Source organism: Galeopterus variegatus, unplaced genomic scaffold (genome assembly GCF_000696425.1).
Source record: "Galeopterus variegatus unplaced genomic scaffold, G_variegatus-3.0.2 Scaffold285, whole genome shotgun sequence".
NCBI classification, from domain to species: Eukaryota; Metazoa; Chordata; class Mammalia; order Dermoptera; family Cynocephalidae; genus Galeopterus; species Galeopterus variegatus.
In genome coordinates, this window is record NW_007726396.1 from 627,605 (window position 1) to 643,802 (window position 16,198).

Here is a 16,198-nt window from a genome sequence, read left to right on the forward strand (position 1 = left end):
CTACCAACACTGCCCATGATATCCTAACATAGAGAGGCACGCACCACCACAGGGAAGGCTTCCTTCTCTTGAAAGATTCAGACTGGACCCCATAGAACGGCTGTAATAAGTGCCTGAAAGGAAGTCAAAAATGCCGCACGCCCAGGGTGCCAAAGTTAAATGCCACCATTTTATTTTGTGGAACAGCTTCCTGATTTCCTGAAATCCACCCAACAGCAAAGAAAACACAAACAGGCTGTTCAAATCATCTCTATATATATCCTGGTGAGTTCAGGTCTGCAATCTGAGATGGGTGAGATTTGAGACTTCAAGGCACTTTGCAAAAAGGAGGAACTAGAAAGGAAACTGTTCTATTCTGGGCCATAGAGATATTTCATTTATAAGAAAAAAATTTAGGACTTTCTAAAATGTTTTTAAACATTGATCCTAAACAGAATGTTTATAATCTCAGATGTCATTTAATACCGGGTCCTTTTCACTTACAAAAATTGTCACCGATGCAAATGGAAAGTGATAACTAACTCCACATACCAACTTCAAATAAACCAAGGTGTAAAAAAGGACAATTCTTTGAAAGTAAGGCCTCAAGGCAACTTGCAAGCATCACATGTACTTGTTTTATATGAGTATCTACAGCCACATAAAGCATCAAAATGAAGCTAAAAGGGAAGGAACTCACTGTACAGAAGACAAAACAATACCCTTTCTTTATTTTTAAAACTCTGGTGAAATAGGTCTCCATATGACATCCCATTTAAAAAAAAAATTTAATGTAAACCAACCTGCCTGTGGGTTAGTCACACTGTACAGACTTCATCAGAGTGTTTACAGATGCCTAGAGTATTTACAAATGCTATCCATTAGGTAGTAAGGTTTTGTTGCAATTTTTCCAGCACATATTCCACAGTAAAATAAAGGTTGTATATTGGTGTTCTTGTATAAAAATTCTTAACAAATGGAGAAAGGCGATTTTCCTGAGAGAAGATTTGTTCTTGAAATATTTTTAACAACTGGGAATATAGAAATGGGATGTAGTTGTAAAAGAAGCATAAGAATGTCTAAGTTAACATTTTTCTTTTAAATTATTTAAGTACCATTAAGTTAAAATGTTTACATTCATTATAAAAAATGCTGTTAAATCTTATGCAAATGATTTAACACTGATTGCTGCAACGCAAATTGCACTTTTTAAAAAAATTATTGTATACATGGAAGAAAAATATCTTATTTGCTACCCTGTTTACAAATTCTGACTGACTTCAGATCAGTCACACAATATGAACTTTGAGAAACGTCAGTCACAGTGTACATTAAAGTTATAATGCAGTCTTGCAAACCAAATAATATTTTCACAAGAGACCTCATGAACAGACTCAGCCTCCAGAGATGTGTACCAAAGAGCCTCAAATGATCTTCTCCATGAACGCATGTGAAATTCAGATGTGGAAAGGATATGAAGAAATCCTGGAATAACCAACATTGATCAGAAGAAGTACACGATTTGGGGCAATACACATAAAATCTTTTTAAAAAAATCTCTCTCAATATTCCTTAGCAGGCAAGGCCCCCGTCCTAGTCCTGATCGCAGCAAGTGGCGCAGGGGCCGACCCAGCGCCAGGCAGGCTGGCAGTGGCCCTGGCCAGAGGGAGGAGGTGACGTGCTGGGCTGCTCTGGCCCTTCCCTGGAAGAGCTCCATCTTCTCTTACTCTTCAGCAAGCCTCTTAGGAAATATATCTCTTTCAAAATAAAGGCACAGAAATCACGCATCGGAGGAATGTTCTTGTCAACAGAGTCGCCACTGTCTGGACCACTGGACAAAATCAGACACAAGTAGTGCCAGGCCCACGTGGAGTCCTCCCACCTCCTGGCAGTGCCAGCTCACGCCAGGGCCAGAGCACACCAGGAATCCTGTCGCACCGAGGATGTGACTTCAGCCGGTGAGGCCAGACTGACGCCTATGTAGAGCCCATCTTGACCTGAATACTTGAGCTCGCTGTTCTGGGGGTTAGTGCTCTCTCCCGAGCCAGACATCACCGGGGCACCCGCCTGGCAGAAGAGGGGGACAGAGAGAAGGAGAGAAGGGGAGAAAAGGTTACAATCCGGCTAGTTAAACACATGGGAACAAATGACAATGTTTCGGCAGCAGAGGCCAGAACTGCTCCCCGGAGCACCCAGTGAAAAGGAAAGAACATGGGCGTGACTACCCTGCCGCCAGCAAGCGGGAGCCTCTCACTGCATTGCGCAGGGCCACTGACCTACCCCCCCCCACTTACGCTCTCAGAAACATGATCCCGTTAATTTTAGAACTCATGGCAGTAACCATCGGCAAGACGCACAGCTGGACAAAGGAAAGCGGAACTGGAGGAATCTTCTTTGCAAAAAGTGCCAAACTCTAAGATCTCTGACAGTGAAACAAACCACACCACGTAGGTAAATGGGCCCTAAGGATGCACACGTAATCTAATCATTTCAAAGAGAAAATGCAGAGCCTTGCACACGCGCACACTCACACACAGCCTTAGCGATTATGTCAAAGTCTAAAAAGGAAAGTTACACAGGTCAGCCTCCTCTGATAAATGAAATTTTTCAGCACTGACATCACGGAAAATAAACCCATGCATATACAGGTTTTAATATCTACCTCACTGACCTTAATTCTTTACAAGAACAGGCCATGCTCGAAGCAGACCACATTATAAAGAAAATGCTAACATCCTCTATCTGTCATGATTGTAGCAATTATATTTTAAAGCAAAAGTTCACCTTTCTCCCATTTCATTCATTCCTTACATCCAAACAAGAAAGGCCAAGTAGAAAACATTATATAATTTAGAGGAATCAAACCAAAATAACAAAAATCTGTTTAGACTACACTTTGAGAAAACAGTTACATGTGAAAGACTTTTTAAAATTTCTAGCCATAATCACATACTTTTTCACCAAGGCTTTTTCCTTCTAAAAGTTCAGAAGCCCCTTATTTCTTCCAAGTTTTCAGGGTTCCCCACTCCATAAATTACTGGATACTTGTTACTTGACACCGGTAGAACATTTTGTGCTTTTCAAAGAATTTTTTTTTTACATATACAATCCCATTAAATCCTTAAAACAGCTGTTTATCTGGCCATGTTGATGGTACATCCGCTTCAGAGAAACAGGGCACCAGACACAGGTGGAACTGAATGGAAGGTGTGCTGAGCTTCTACAGCCTGGAAGTAAGTTTGGCCCTTTCTCCACCTCTACTCCTGCTTCCAAACACGATCTGGCTTGGGCTGGCTGGTTTCTCAATGTGGTGCTGATAACACCAAGATCCAGGGTTCGATCCCTGTACCAGCCAGCCATCAAAAAAAAAAAAAAAAAAATCTGATTTGCTTTCTAAACCTCAAAATGACTGCATGAAGCTGGGAGGTGTCACAGGAGAGTAAGCCCCAGGTCTAGACACCTGACCTGCCTGTCTGCCTGTCCAAACTTCCTCCAAACTAGACAGATCAAACCCAACCCCTACACAGGTAACCAATCCTTCACTTTCCTAGCAAAAATGAGGGTTTATGAAAACCCAGCAACAACTGTACCCCCACACCCAAACTTTTGTTTAAACAGAAATGCGAAGACTTAAATGAGGGTTTTGCAGACATAATAAAGCAAATTTCACAAAGTCATTGAGATGTGTAAAATTCAAAATGGATTCTTGAGAAAATTTTGAAACAGCTGAAATAATCCTGTCAAACAAACTGAATGCTATAGATTTGGTTACACTTATAAACATGGGGATTAACTTTAGCAAATCCAACGTGAATCCAAATTTAACTCCCAAACAAATAAACAAATAGGAGACATTCAGTTACAAAAAGTTGTTTGTTTTAGAAAGGAACTACCGTAGATTAGAAGAGTGAGCTCCCTCATAATTATGCTACTGTTACATTACACCCAACATTGCATTGATCTACCTATTCCAAAAAAGATACATCTGCACGTACCTGACTAAATCTGACTTCACCACAGCAAGTGCTATTTTCTGAAATGGAGACGGTTCCTGGATCAGCCCAGGAAGCAGCTCACCTCAAATGGCAGGAAGTGCTGAGATAGTAGAGGAGTCTGTCACCATCACCACCATCACAGTCAGCAAAAAGAAAGATTAGCAAAGCACCAAGAGCCAGATACTAGGACTAGAGCTCAGGGAGCTCCCGGGCTCCATGGGGAGCCAGGACATGCACACACCAGAAAGTAAGACTGTATGGCTGCCTATGGCAAATGATGCACAAGTGGCTGAGACAGGGATCTGGAGCAAGAGTTGGATGAGGAATCACAGAGGGGAAAGGAATCCTGGGCAAGGGCCCAAGGCAGCCTGCATGGTGGGACTAAGCTCAGGCTCTAAAGTCATATCTGGGTTCTGTCACCTTCTGGGTACAGTCACCCCTAGTCTCGTCCTCTGTATGCAGGTCCTCCTATTACCTACCTCAGGTGTGCTTGTGACAATTAAATAAGATAATGTTTGTAAACGTGTCAGCATGATGCTTTGTCATGCTAAACATTCCGTAAAGGGAAGTTCTTGTTATTGGTGAGAAAAGGATATTCAAATTGGAGGCACGCAGGACGTGGGGAGGCAGGAATCTGGCCTGTTAGGAAGAAAAGCCAGCTGAAACAAAAGGACACGCACAGGGGTCACACTCTTGTGTGACTCTTCCTGTGAGAGGTAAACTAGAAGACTGGACATAGAACTGTCTGTGCCTCGGTTTCCTCACCTATGAAATGGAAATAAACCAAGGTGCTTTCACAGTCATTCAAAAGGCTCACTGGCCCTTTTTCAAATAAGCCACATTAAAGAAATCTTAACACCGTGAATGCTATTCTTATTCCCCAGCAATAATCCCAAAGCTATCTGAAGTAACTATTGTCTTCTTCAGACAAAATGGTAGGCTATGCAGTAGGCTAAGAGTTCCACTGTCAAAGGGGAGTGGAAATCACATGAGAGCTGCACTTCTGAAAAAACATCAGCTCGTTCATAATTAAAAACAACAGTTGAGGGCCGGCCCGGTGGCGCACTGCTACAGTGCGCCGCTTGGGAGCGCGGCGTCGCTCCTGACGAGGGTTCGGATCCCACATACAGACTGGCCGCTCACTGGCTGAGCAAGGTGCAGACGCGACACCGAGGGTTGCGATCCCGTTGCCGGTCCTGGTCCGGTACGGGCGTGACACTGAGGGTTGCGATCCATTGCCGGTCACGAAAAAAGACAAAAAGGAAAAAAAAAGAAAAAAAAAAAACAACAGTTGAGTGTCAGGAAAAAATGGGACGAGTATTTGTGTCCAAAGCTTAATGACCTTATTTTAAATAATACAAAGAAAAAATTTTTTGCAATGCTACAGAAGGCTGACATTATGTGATAACACTAATCCCCTCACCCGTGGCCGACAGGACTGTATTGTGTCTTACAGAGGCAGTCAGCAGTAGTGTCAAGAGCCACCTAGAAGTTTATACCCTACATAGCCCTATAATTTCACTTCCGGAAATGTATTATAAGAAAATAATTCAAAACAAGGGAAAGCCACCACAGAGGAAGCCATCCATCACAGGGTTACTTATCATAGTGGAAACCATGGAAACAACCTAATATCTAAAAACATGAAAATGGTTTGGAAAAAGAGAGTACATTGCTGAATAAACTATTATGCAATTATTATTATTATTATTTTTTTTGTCTTTTTTTCATGACCGGCAACGGGATCGCAACCCTCGGTGCTGCACCTGCACCTCGCTCAGCCAGTGAGCGGGAACCAGTCTGCATGTGGGATCCAAACCCTCGGCGGGAGCGCCGCCGCGCTCTCAAGTGGCGCACTGTAGCAGTGCACCACCGGGCCAGCCCATATTATGCAATTATTAAAAATAATAAGATCACACAGCAAAATGGAAAAAAAAATCCTGTAATACAATGTTAAGTGAGAGACAGCAGGATGTGAATTCTACATCATCATGACAACTCATCCATGCCCATGCATAAGCATCACGAGGGAACCCAGGAGCGGGTGGGAGACAGAGAGGGCCAAGCCTATTAGCCATCTATACCTCTTTGAATATTCTTCTTTGAATATCTTAATTGAATGGCACAATACAACCTAACTTTGGGGAAGGACGGAAAACATTAGCACCAGAAACACAAGGCACAAGCACTTGAGGGATGAACCAGCCTGGACGGGGTCATAAAGTAGCTTAAAAACATAGGGAGGAATCAGAGTGAGGGCTAGAAGGGGCCCCCAGCACCCCAAAATCATCCTCATACCACCTGGCATAGGTTGGGGCCTGGCCAGCCTTGCACACGTGAAACATACATTTCCATGGAAGTTAAAACACCAAACACACTACACATCTGTGCATCAGAGTAACTTGAGCTCTCAGAACTGGTATTCTAAAGGTAGGGGTCTGGAAATGGCCCAAAAACTCTCCTTAAGAAACCTGGCTCATAACACCATTGTTCCTCTTAAGTCCTCTTCCCTCACTGGTGATATTCAAGAGCCACCTATCAGGAATATTTGGGGGGAAAAGAACAGAAAATGTATAATGATCCTGGACCCAGTGCATACAACACGCATAAAAACACAAATATGAGGGTACATCAAAAAGATTGTGGAAAAATAAAAGTAGAAGACAATACGAATCCTTTCATGAACTTTTTAAAGATGCCGTGTTATGAATTTCAGTTCTTTGATGGTTTCCCACATCTAATTAAATCCTTCAAAGGACTTTAGCTCAGATCGCAGACATCTCAACATAGCAAAAGCAGGCCCCTCACTAACCTAAAGCAACCTAAACAAACGTTCCTGAGAGACAGTAGAGAAGAGAGCGCTGCAATGCCCACAGCTGAACCATCCTTCCTCCTTGCAGCAGGCAGCTCAGGCCAAGCGGGGGTCCCTGCACCCTCTGATCAAAGTGCAATGAGGGTGGGGCAGAAATCTGCTCTGTGTTTCCATTCACAGCTTATCGGTTCTCCACCCTCCCACAGACAACTGAAAATGGAGGCACTTCCTGTTGAAAGAATGTGTTATCAGCGCCAGACCCAGCCTGGGCTTAGCACTGAAAGCAGGCCAGCTTAGGTGGGAGACAGGCTGGGTGGGAACACTCCTACAGGAATAAATGACTTCAGGGGGAACTTGGGCTGCGGCGGATTGGGACATGGAAAATATCCACTAGCAACAGTGTGAAGTAGGCACAGCTCACCTTTACATCACCCAGACTTTTTTTTCCTGTGAGCATAAAGCCATCCCTCGTTTTGGGACATTCACCTGACAAGTCAAGGCTTTCTGATTTGATAAATTAATATAGTCCAATGCCCAGCAGAGTGCCTGGCTCGTAGTGGGTTCCCCAACAATGTACTTCTCTTTCTTTTGCTTTACTTCACCTAGCCCAGAAAGGCAGGACCAGAGACAGCCTCAGATCAGATGGGGATGCCCACATGTCAGTCTCTAGAAAGGCAATGCATTAGGAAAAAGGAAACCCTTAAAGGACATAGCCTTTTCCTAAGAATAATGTAGGTTCTCTGGCTTGTGAATTACATACATAAACTTCATTTTGGGGGAGGAACACCAGAAAGGAGTCTGGATGCCCACATGTAGGTCTCTAGAAAGGAAATGCATTAGGAAAAAGGAAACCCTTAAAGGACATAGCCTTTTCCTAAGAATAATGTAGGTTCTCTGGCTTGTGAATTACATACATAAACTTCATTTTGGGGGAGGAACACCAGAAGGGAGTCTGCTAGGCTGTGCTCAGTCCTCCGTGCTGTGATCTCTCTTAATGCAGTCTCCATCTGAAGAAAGAAAACACTGCACCCCAGGCCGGCTGAAGGGGAGCGTGTGATCATTCCCAGAGCCTGAGACTGTGGTGATCACACCGCCTCCTCCGCTCGAAGCCAGACTGTCGGCTGCCACGGCCTCTGATCTGTCCTTCCTACACATCTAAGTGAGTTTGTGGTTACCGCTTTTCCTCGTGTGAGGGGAAGCCAGCGGCCCCTCACTGCCAAAGCTTTTCTCTGCTTTTGTAACCTCTAGGTTCGACCCCTGCGGTGCTTTATAGCTGTCTTCCTCAAAAAAAGAAAGAAAAAAAAATTTAAAACTAACTATGCTCATTTCAGTTTGGATGGAGGTAACACAGGACAAGACACAAGAGCAACTCAATAATAGTACAGAAGGTCACACGTGGAAGATACACAAACGCACACAGATTCCATCTCCACCAGGACATGTGAAAGTTGTCAATCACAACAAAACTCTAGAATTCTCCCATAACAGTTTAATAAAGCAAGAAAATAAAAGCATCTTCTCTCCCAAAAGAGAGTCACGGTCACCTTAGCCGATGACCTTACTCAGTTTTTAGCAGAACAGTTTCTTTTTTTTTTTTTGTAATGTAGCAAACAGATTCCTTATTAGGAATTTCACTGACTGCCCCCCCCCAGCCCCTCTTGCCCCGTCCAGGCCTGAGTAAGCCAGTTCACACCCACACCAGGGGCTGTGGCCCCTTTCAAGGAGGGGAGAACAATCCTATACACACAACCCATTCTGAGCAAAGGAGCAAATTGTTTTACGCATCTGTGCACAGTCAGAGAGCAAGCATGTTGTGGTGAGGTAAGTCGTCACTCAAAATGTGTAAGTACTCTGGGATTATCAGTGAAATGCTGATGTACAAATACAAATTGCAAGCGGGAGAGTTTGTCCCATAACTTGAAGTCGATGAGCATACTAAAGAAAAAGCTTATTTTCTCAAGGGAATCAGAATGGGTTACTCTATTCTAGTCTTCAAATTAAGTGGTAAAGGATTCTGAGGCAAGATTTAAAACCTGGTGAATTATAATATTAATTTTTATATCAAAACTTGCTTTTTAGGAGATTGGATAAGCATCTTAATCTTTCCATCTCAATTACAAAAAAACATACTGTGGTCAAAGAAACAAGAAGCATTTACAATGCACTTAAACCATAGAATGCATTACGAAAGTACTAAGTATCAGAAGGAATGAAAAACTGTTGCTATCAGAGAAATAAAAGTCTTTAAAATATAGTTACTTTCTTAACACAATGACTCTACATCTTTAAGTTGCTCCATTAGGAAAGTAGGAATTTAATTCTAATGTCTTGGGATGAAAAAAAAAAAAAGGCCATGCAAATACAGCCCATCACTATTAACTTCCAAGACTACATTTAAGTAGTGCAATTCTTCTTGAACTTCAAAGAAGTCTGCAGGCATCTCCCACTTATGCTACACAATACTCCTCAGGGCCAGATGGTAGGAATTATCAATATGCTGTATTTATAACAACACTCATTCCGCATCAGCCAGACCTGGGTCCAAATCGAAGCCCTGCCTCTTAATTCGACACATGATCTTGGGACTGCTCCTTACCTTCTGAGTCTCACTCTGAAGGAGGATTAAAGGAGAAAATGTACCTAACGCACCTAGCACATAAAATGTACTTGACAGAAACTAGTTTCCTGCTTCCCTACATCCACTATCTCATAAATGAGAAAGTATGGGAGAGAAAGAAAACTTCCCCAAAACAAGAGCACAATGACAAAATGCAAGACTAAACCATGATGTCTAGCTCTCAAGTACTGTAAAGGCTCTTGTGGAATATTCAAGAGAAGAGTGAAGCAGTCATCTTCTGCCCAGCCCCTGAGGCTCCTGCAGTCGAGCTCCCCCTTCACAAGTCAGCTTCGTCTGAGTGAAAGCAACCCGTACTGTAGGCAGCACATAAGTCCCTCGTGAATGTACTTTTCAGGTCTTTAACAGGAACTATTACTTTGTGGCCAACTACAATGCCATGGTAAGTCCAAACAGATTCCATTACTTGGAGAAAAACACAGTGGAGTATAAATCTGCTAATAAAGAATTTCCCCCTCAACTGGGAAAAGTGGTGTTTTCTGGGCCGGCCCGGTGGCGCACTGGAGAGTGCGCCACTTGAGAGCGCAGCGGCGCTCCCNAAATAAAAGTCTTTAAAATATAGTTACTTTCTTAACACAATGACTCTACATCTTTAAGTTGCCCCATTAGGAAAGTAGGAATTTAATTCTAATGTCTTGGGATGAAAAAAAAAGAAAAGGCCATGCAAATACAGCCCATCACTATTAACTTCCAAGACTACATTTAAGTAGTGCAATTCTTCTTGAACTTCAAAGAGGTCTGCAGGCATCTCCCACTTATGCTACACAATACTCCTCAGGGCCAGATGGTAGGAATTATTTTTCCCCTTTAGTAGAAGGAGGAAAACAGAGGCTTTACAAAACCTTGGCAGATCACGATAGTCACACAGACAGAGCTGGAGCTAGTGCCTGGCGGCCTGAATCTGTTTCCTCACAGCTGCTAACCCCTGAACCCCCAGAAGAAACTTCAGACCATATTCAGGCTTCCCCAGAAATCAAGCAACTAAATTTAACGAGAGCTTTAAATGTTAAGTATTTGTGTTTAATAGAATGGAAATGTGATTCTGGAGCATCTGCCCAGCTCTGGTGAAGCCATGCCATGCTAACAACCAAAAGAGGCAGCATACCATCGAGTAAATCATCTTTAAACATCGTCAGACATTGGCTTGGAATTCTGTTTACTCACAAGGCCCCAACAGAACATTGAAATCAATGACTTGTTTATTTGTTTGAATCTTTCTTAAAATCTGAAGTCAATAAAATAATCTATTCATGCTCAGTCTCGTAAATTCTGAGTACTGGGCCTTTATAAAGCCTGATATGATGGGTAGCTGAATTATGAATTGTCACATCGCCAACACCAGTCTTCGGAAATGCTTTTATAATTATTAAAATTTCAGAGAAAATTAACAGGTAGGTCTAAACATAAACAGAGCTAAAAGTTTGTATTTAATTCATATCCCTTGGATCGGCATATTGCTAGTAATTCTTTTGGCAGACACCCATGAAATGCATAATAAATTACTTGTATTCCAGGAAAGGAATCCATTTTCTTTAAAGATTCATTTAGCAATAACATTTCAGAGCATTCTAAGCCAGATTTCTTAAATTTGGCCAGGTTTTCCCGTAACATTATTTCATGTTTTTGGACAATACTATATATTCTTATAGAGGCAGAGGAAAAAACTGCAAAGAATCTATAACTTGCAAAGAAAAGTTGAGTTCTGAGATGAAGCCCTATGAAAAGGTGAACAACTTCTGCCTGCACTTATGCTCTCCCCAGTATTCTGGCTTTCAGATTGTAATAATGAGTCACTCATTAAATAAACCACAGGTCTGTGATAAATTGGGTGGACATATATATTACAAACTATTTAAAGAACAGTATAGTTTTACTGTTTCCTAATATACACACAAAGCCATTGGGTGTTAATGTAGTACAATGTATTTTCTAACTACTCCCTACCACCCTCGCCATCACACGCACGCACGTGCGCACGCACACATACACACACAGAAAAAAGAGGGAAGTCTAGAAGAAGCCTTGGGATCAAAATGGAAGTATGCAAACTCCACATGCTTAAACGTTCCCTGCCCAGTGGCATGTGACTTTCATGCGAAGGCCAGTGTGGTCAGACAGGGACGTGAGTTATTACAAGGGGCTATGAACAAAGAGAGAAAGGGAGCCTGGTACATAGGGAGCATGAAGATAAAATGCCAAGAAAATATTTATGTGCATGGCTTGTAGCATGTGGCAAGTGGGATATTAATAACTGTGATGATTGGTCAACTCCCTGGGAGGGGTAACAGCCCTGGACTGGGAGGCAGGAGACGTCGGTTCCAGTCCCGGCTCAACACGGGCTTGTTTTGTGACCTTATGGAGTCACTCTGGATCCTGGTTTATAAATGAGGCAATAATAATACCTAACCACAACTCTCTCACAGACCTTTCGGGAGAGTAATGATTTTTTAACTGTTTTTTTACTCATTGAGAAAAGAGTGTTTGGACTATAAACTCTAAAGGGGGGAGAGGGGCACCTGCCCATTAAGAAATGTTTTTTTAATGATTTCATAAAAATAAATTGAGGGCAATTAGAACATCCTGAAAAGTTCCAAAATAGCACTCACTGTGCATGGATTTAATCACACCATTAGAAGGATTTTAGTACTGCAATCTTGTATTTGCTATTTTAAAAGAACCTTGTCATAACCACATTAGGTATATAAACAACAGTAATTTTTACTACCTATTATGATTTTTTCTACCTAATATTACCCAACTGCCATATCCTTAGTACTATACTACATTTTATTGCTAAGCATAACATTGATAGGAAAATTTGCATTCAGTGCCTTAGGTACTTGGTCACTTTTCTGGCACTATCTTCCCATCTATTTCAGCAGGAAGATATTTGATGCTGAAATTATTACTCAAAACTAGTTTCATTTCTTCAAGAAAACATTATTTCTTTTTTCCAAAGACTTCAAAGAGATGAACTAATATCACATATTCATCCAATATGCTGTATTTATAACAACACTCATTCCGCATCAGCCAGACCTGGGTCCAAATCGAAGCCCTGCCTCTTAATTCGACACATGATCTTGGGACTGCTCCTTACCTTCTGAGTCTCACTCTGAAGGAGGATTAAAGGAGAAAATGTACCTAACGCACCTAGCACATAAAATGTACTTGACAGAAACTAGTTTCCTGCTTCCCTACATCCACTATCTCATAAATGAGAAAGTATGGGAGAGAAAGAAAACTTCCCCAAAACAAGAGCACAATGACAAAATGCAAGACTAAACCATGATGTCTAGCTCTCAAGTACTGTAAAGGCTCTTGTGGAATATTCAAGAGAAGAGTGAAGCAGTCATCTTCTGCCCAGCCCCTGAGGCTCCTGCAGTCGAGCTCCCCCTTCACAAGTCAGCTTCATCTGAGTGAAAGCAGCCCGTACTGTAGGCAGCACATAAGTCCCTCGTGAATGTACTTTTCAGGTCTTTAACAGGAACTATTACTTTGTGGCCAACTACAATGCCATGGTAAGTCCAAACAGATTCCATTACTTGGAGAAAAACACAGTGGAGTATAAATCTGCTAATAAAGAATTTCCCCCTCAACTGGGAAAAGTGGTGTTTTCCGGGCCGGCCCGGTGGCGCACTGGAGAGTGCGCCGCTTGAGAGCGCAGCGGCGCTCCCGCCGAGGGTTCGGATCCCATGTGGTGACCGGTTCCCGCTCACTGGCTGAGCGCGGTGCGGGTGCGACACGGAGGGTTGCGATCCCGTCGCTGGTCCCCGGTACAGGCGCGACACCGAGGGTTGCGATCCCGTACCGGTCAGTAAAAAAGACAAAAAGGAAAAAAAAGTGGTGTTTTCCAATTTTCACCATAGGATGCAAATGTTAATACAAAAAATAAAATCTATAAAAAGAATTTTAAATATTAACCTACAAAGTGCCTCAGTTTTCTTTGGAAGGTCTTATAAAGCACATTCACATTAATCTTAATAAGCATCAATCCCTAGATCACTGCTGTCAGCTATAAGCACTTAGGTGTGTGCATTACCTCTTGCAAACCCCCACATAGCTCAGAAGTGGCTGCAGTAGGGAGATAGGTCTAGCTAGGCATGTGGCATCCCAAAAGCACACATGAGACAGGAATGATGACATCTATTTAATAGCAAGAAACTGACCAGAGTGGTTTAAGGCCCATGTACAACAGCACAGACAAGCCAATGATGAATCTGAGATTAAGTCTCTGTCTCTCAGACTACGAACATCCGTCTCTCTGGGGAAGTTGCATATCACCCACAATGACCCACAAAAGTGAGGAAACTTGTTTCCTATCACTAACATAACAAACCGTGCCTAATATGTCTCTATTAAGAGAGGTAACCAGGCACCCACTACAACCATTCTGCCCCAAGAAGCCCTGAAGACAGAAGAACTACAGCACGGCCGATGCTGTAAGGGCATGAGGTCAGTGAATACAATCAGCTCAGGCGAGATATTTGTCCTTACTAACTGTATGGAGGCAGCCCTGCTTGTAAAATGGACAAGCAGGAGCATGCTCGCATTTGTTTACATAGATTATCAAAATACTCCCAATTAAGAATGTTTTAATTCTTGGACTCCAGTGTACAGAAAACACATTTGTCACCGAAGTGGGAGTTAGATAAAGTCGATCATTTAGAAATGAACATAGTTTGGGCACTGCTTAAAGCTCATTTGATACTGATTTAAAATATTTCCTTAATATCCACTTTCCATCTGTCTTACCAGCCTCATCTCCTGCCTTTGGCTTCTTACACCCTACACTCCAGATACTCTGCACTCCTAAAACTATTTCCCTTCAGTACCATAGACTGCCATGCTCTTTCCTGAACACCTCCATCCCACTTTTTCCCCTGCAAAAATCCTACCCAACTAATTCAAGTTTCCTCTACTCTGTGAAGCCATTTCCAAGTAACATCTATGTCCATACCTGCCCTCCCACCAACACCACCACATCATGAACAACTTTGAAGTGTAGGACCTTGTCCACTCAACTGGAAACGGCACCTCACTTAGCAACATGCTTCTTAAATGGAACAACAACCAGTAAAGCAAGGGCTAGTCAGATACATTTCAGCACCATTTACTTAAATATTTTATGTCTAATGATGATTTCAACATGTTTGCAATTTTAATATAAACTTAAGTAGGTTTTAATTTTTTAGGTAATTATTTATAGAAATTATTTCTAGGCAGGCAAATCATGTTCAGTGACTCCTCATTCTCAGACATAATGTCTTATTGCTTAATTTCATCTCCAAATTAATCCCTCCTATTCCAAAGAAAATTTAGAAAAATACTTTTCATCTATAAATTTTGGGGATTGAGCTACATAAAGTTTATATAAAGTATCTTCCAGCTTTACAATTTTGAGTTATAAGTCATAGGAGGGATGGGACCATTTATGGACTACTTATTAAATCTTATTGGGGAACGGCTGAAATAGAACAGGTTGCCATGTTCCTCTCCTAAATAACAATAACAAAAAAGCTATAAAATATAACTTGGCCAGTAAATGAAATTCAAGGAAAAAGATTTCAATATTCTTACAATCCACAGAGAATAAATGCCAAAGAAAATCTGATGTCTATTTAGATCAACTACATGTTTTTCAGTAAACCTACACATACAGGAACATTTTTAGCCAGAACAAAAGACTATTTTTGTCACAGAAATTAACCGTCTATCAAAAATTAAGTTTAACACATTTCTTAATAAACACAAATCATTCCAAAGGAACAAGCTACCCCTATTTTAATAAGGGGCTGCAAGACAGTGAGTCTTCCTGATCTCAGGCAGGAAAGAAACTGCATTCCCTCTACCTCCAACACATACACACACACACACACACACACACACGCACAGCCTACAACCAGCAAAGAGAAACTGAGCCATAAGGTGGCCAGCTCATCAATCTGATAACTCTTATCAAAAGGAATGTCTCCTTTTCTCCCAGAGGTCTCATTAAAGCACAAATTAGCAACAAGTGTGTAAAGCTAAGACAAGCAAATAAGTCAAAGAAACAAGCAGTGCAAAATGATTTTCATGGCACTACAACACTTATTCTAGAATGCCGTGTGCTAGGAATCCTGTCCAACTTCCGTTCCTGCTGGGGAGGGGAGTCCTGGAGCCCCCACCACAGCAGCAGACAAGTAGTACAGCCTCCTTCCAGAATATTCAGCTTCTGTGGCCCCTTTTACCCAGACCAAGAAAGCTCAGGAACCTGGTGCCACACTAGGGACCTGGTGCCACAACACAAGTGGCCTGCACACAGGCAGGTCCAGAACACTGCTCCTATCGTGCCTTGGGACTTGAGAAGCCTGCTGGCAGTGCCTACTGATGATCTCTTGCAACTCATTTCTCCAATGGGAATTAAAATGAACAGCAATTTGATTGGGACCTCTGGGACAGGTTGACTTCCTTGCTGTAATTCACAATCATTAAAGAAAGGCAGTTATGTTGCCACTTACATCTCTAAATGGAGGAGTGTGTGGCCCCCAGAATCATTTTCCACTGGGAATGTGCCCGAGATTGCCCTTTGTTTCATAGCTGATTGCCCTGTTAAACTGGAGTAACCCTGCACTAACTTCTACCACATCAGTCACAGGGAGCACTAGAGATCAATTATCTTAGAAGACTTAACTCCCAGCCAATGAAGATGCTGTGCAATAATGAGAACACTTTCATTTTTTTTTGTCCTTTTTGAGACCAGCCGCACCGCGCTCAGCCAGTGAGTGCTGTGAGCAC

At 42.2% G+C, this 16,198-nt stretch overlaps 1 protein-coding gene across 1 annotated transcript in view; it reads right to left on the reverse strand.

Moving 5' to 3' along the window:
- Positions 1–598: 598 nt before the first annotated feature.
- The window catches only part of LOC103585923 (transcription factor GATA-6-like), a 20,281-nt gene continuing 4,681 nt past the window's right edge, over positions 599–16,198 (reverse strand). The window contains exon 5 of the mRNA XM_008567027.1: positions 599–2,046. Coding sequence (XP_008565249.1) covers positions 1,879–2,046 — 168 coding nt within the window. The 3' untranslated portion in view covers positions 599–1,878. The remainder of the gene's footprint in view (positions 2,047–16,198) is intronic.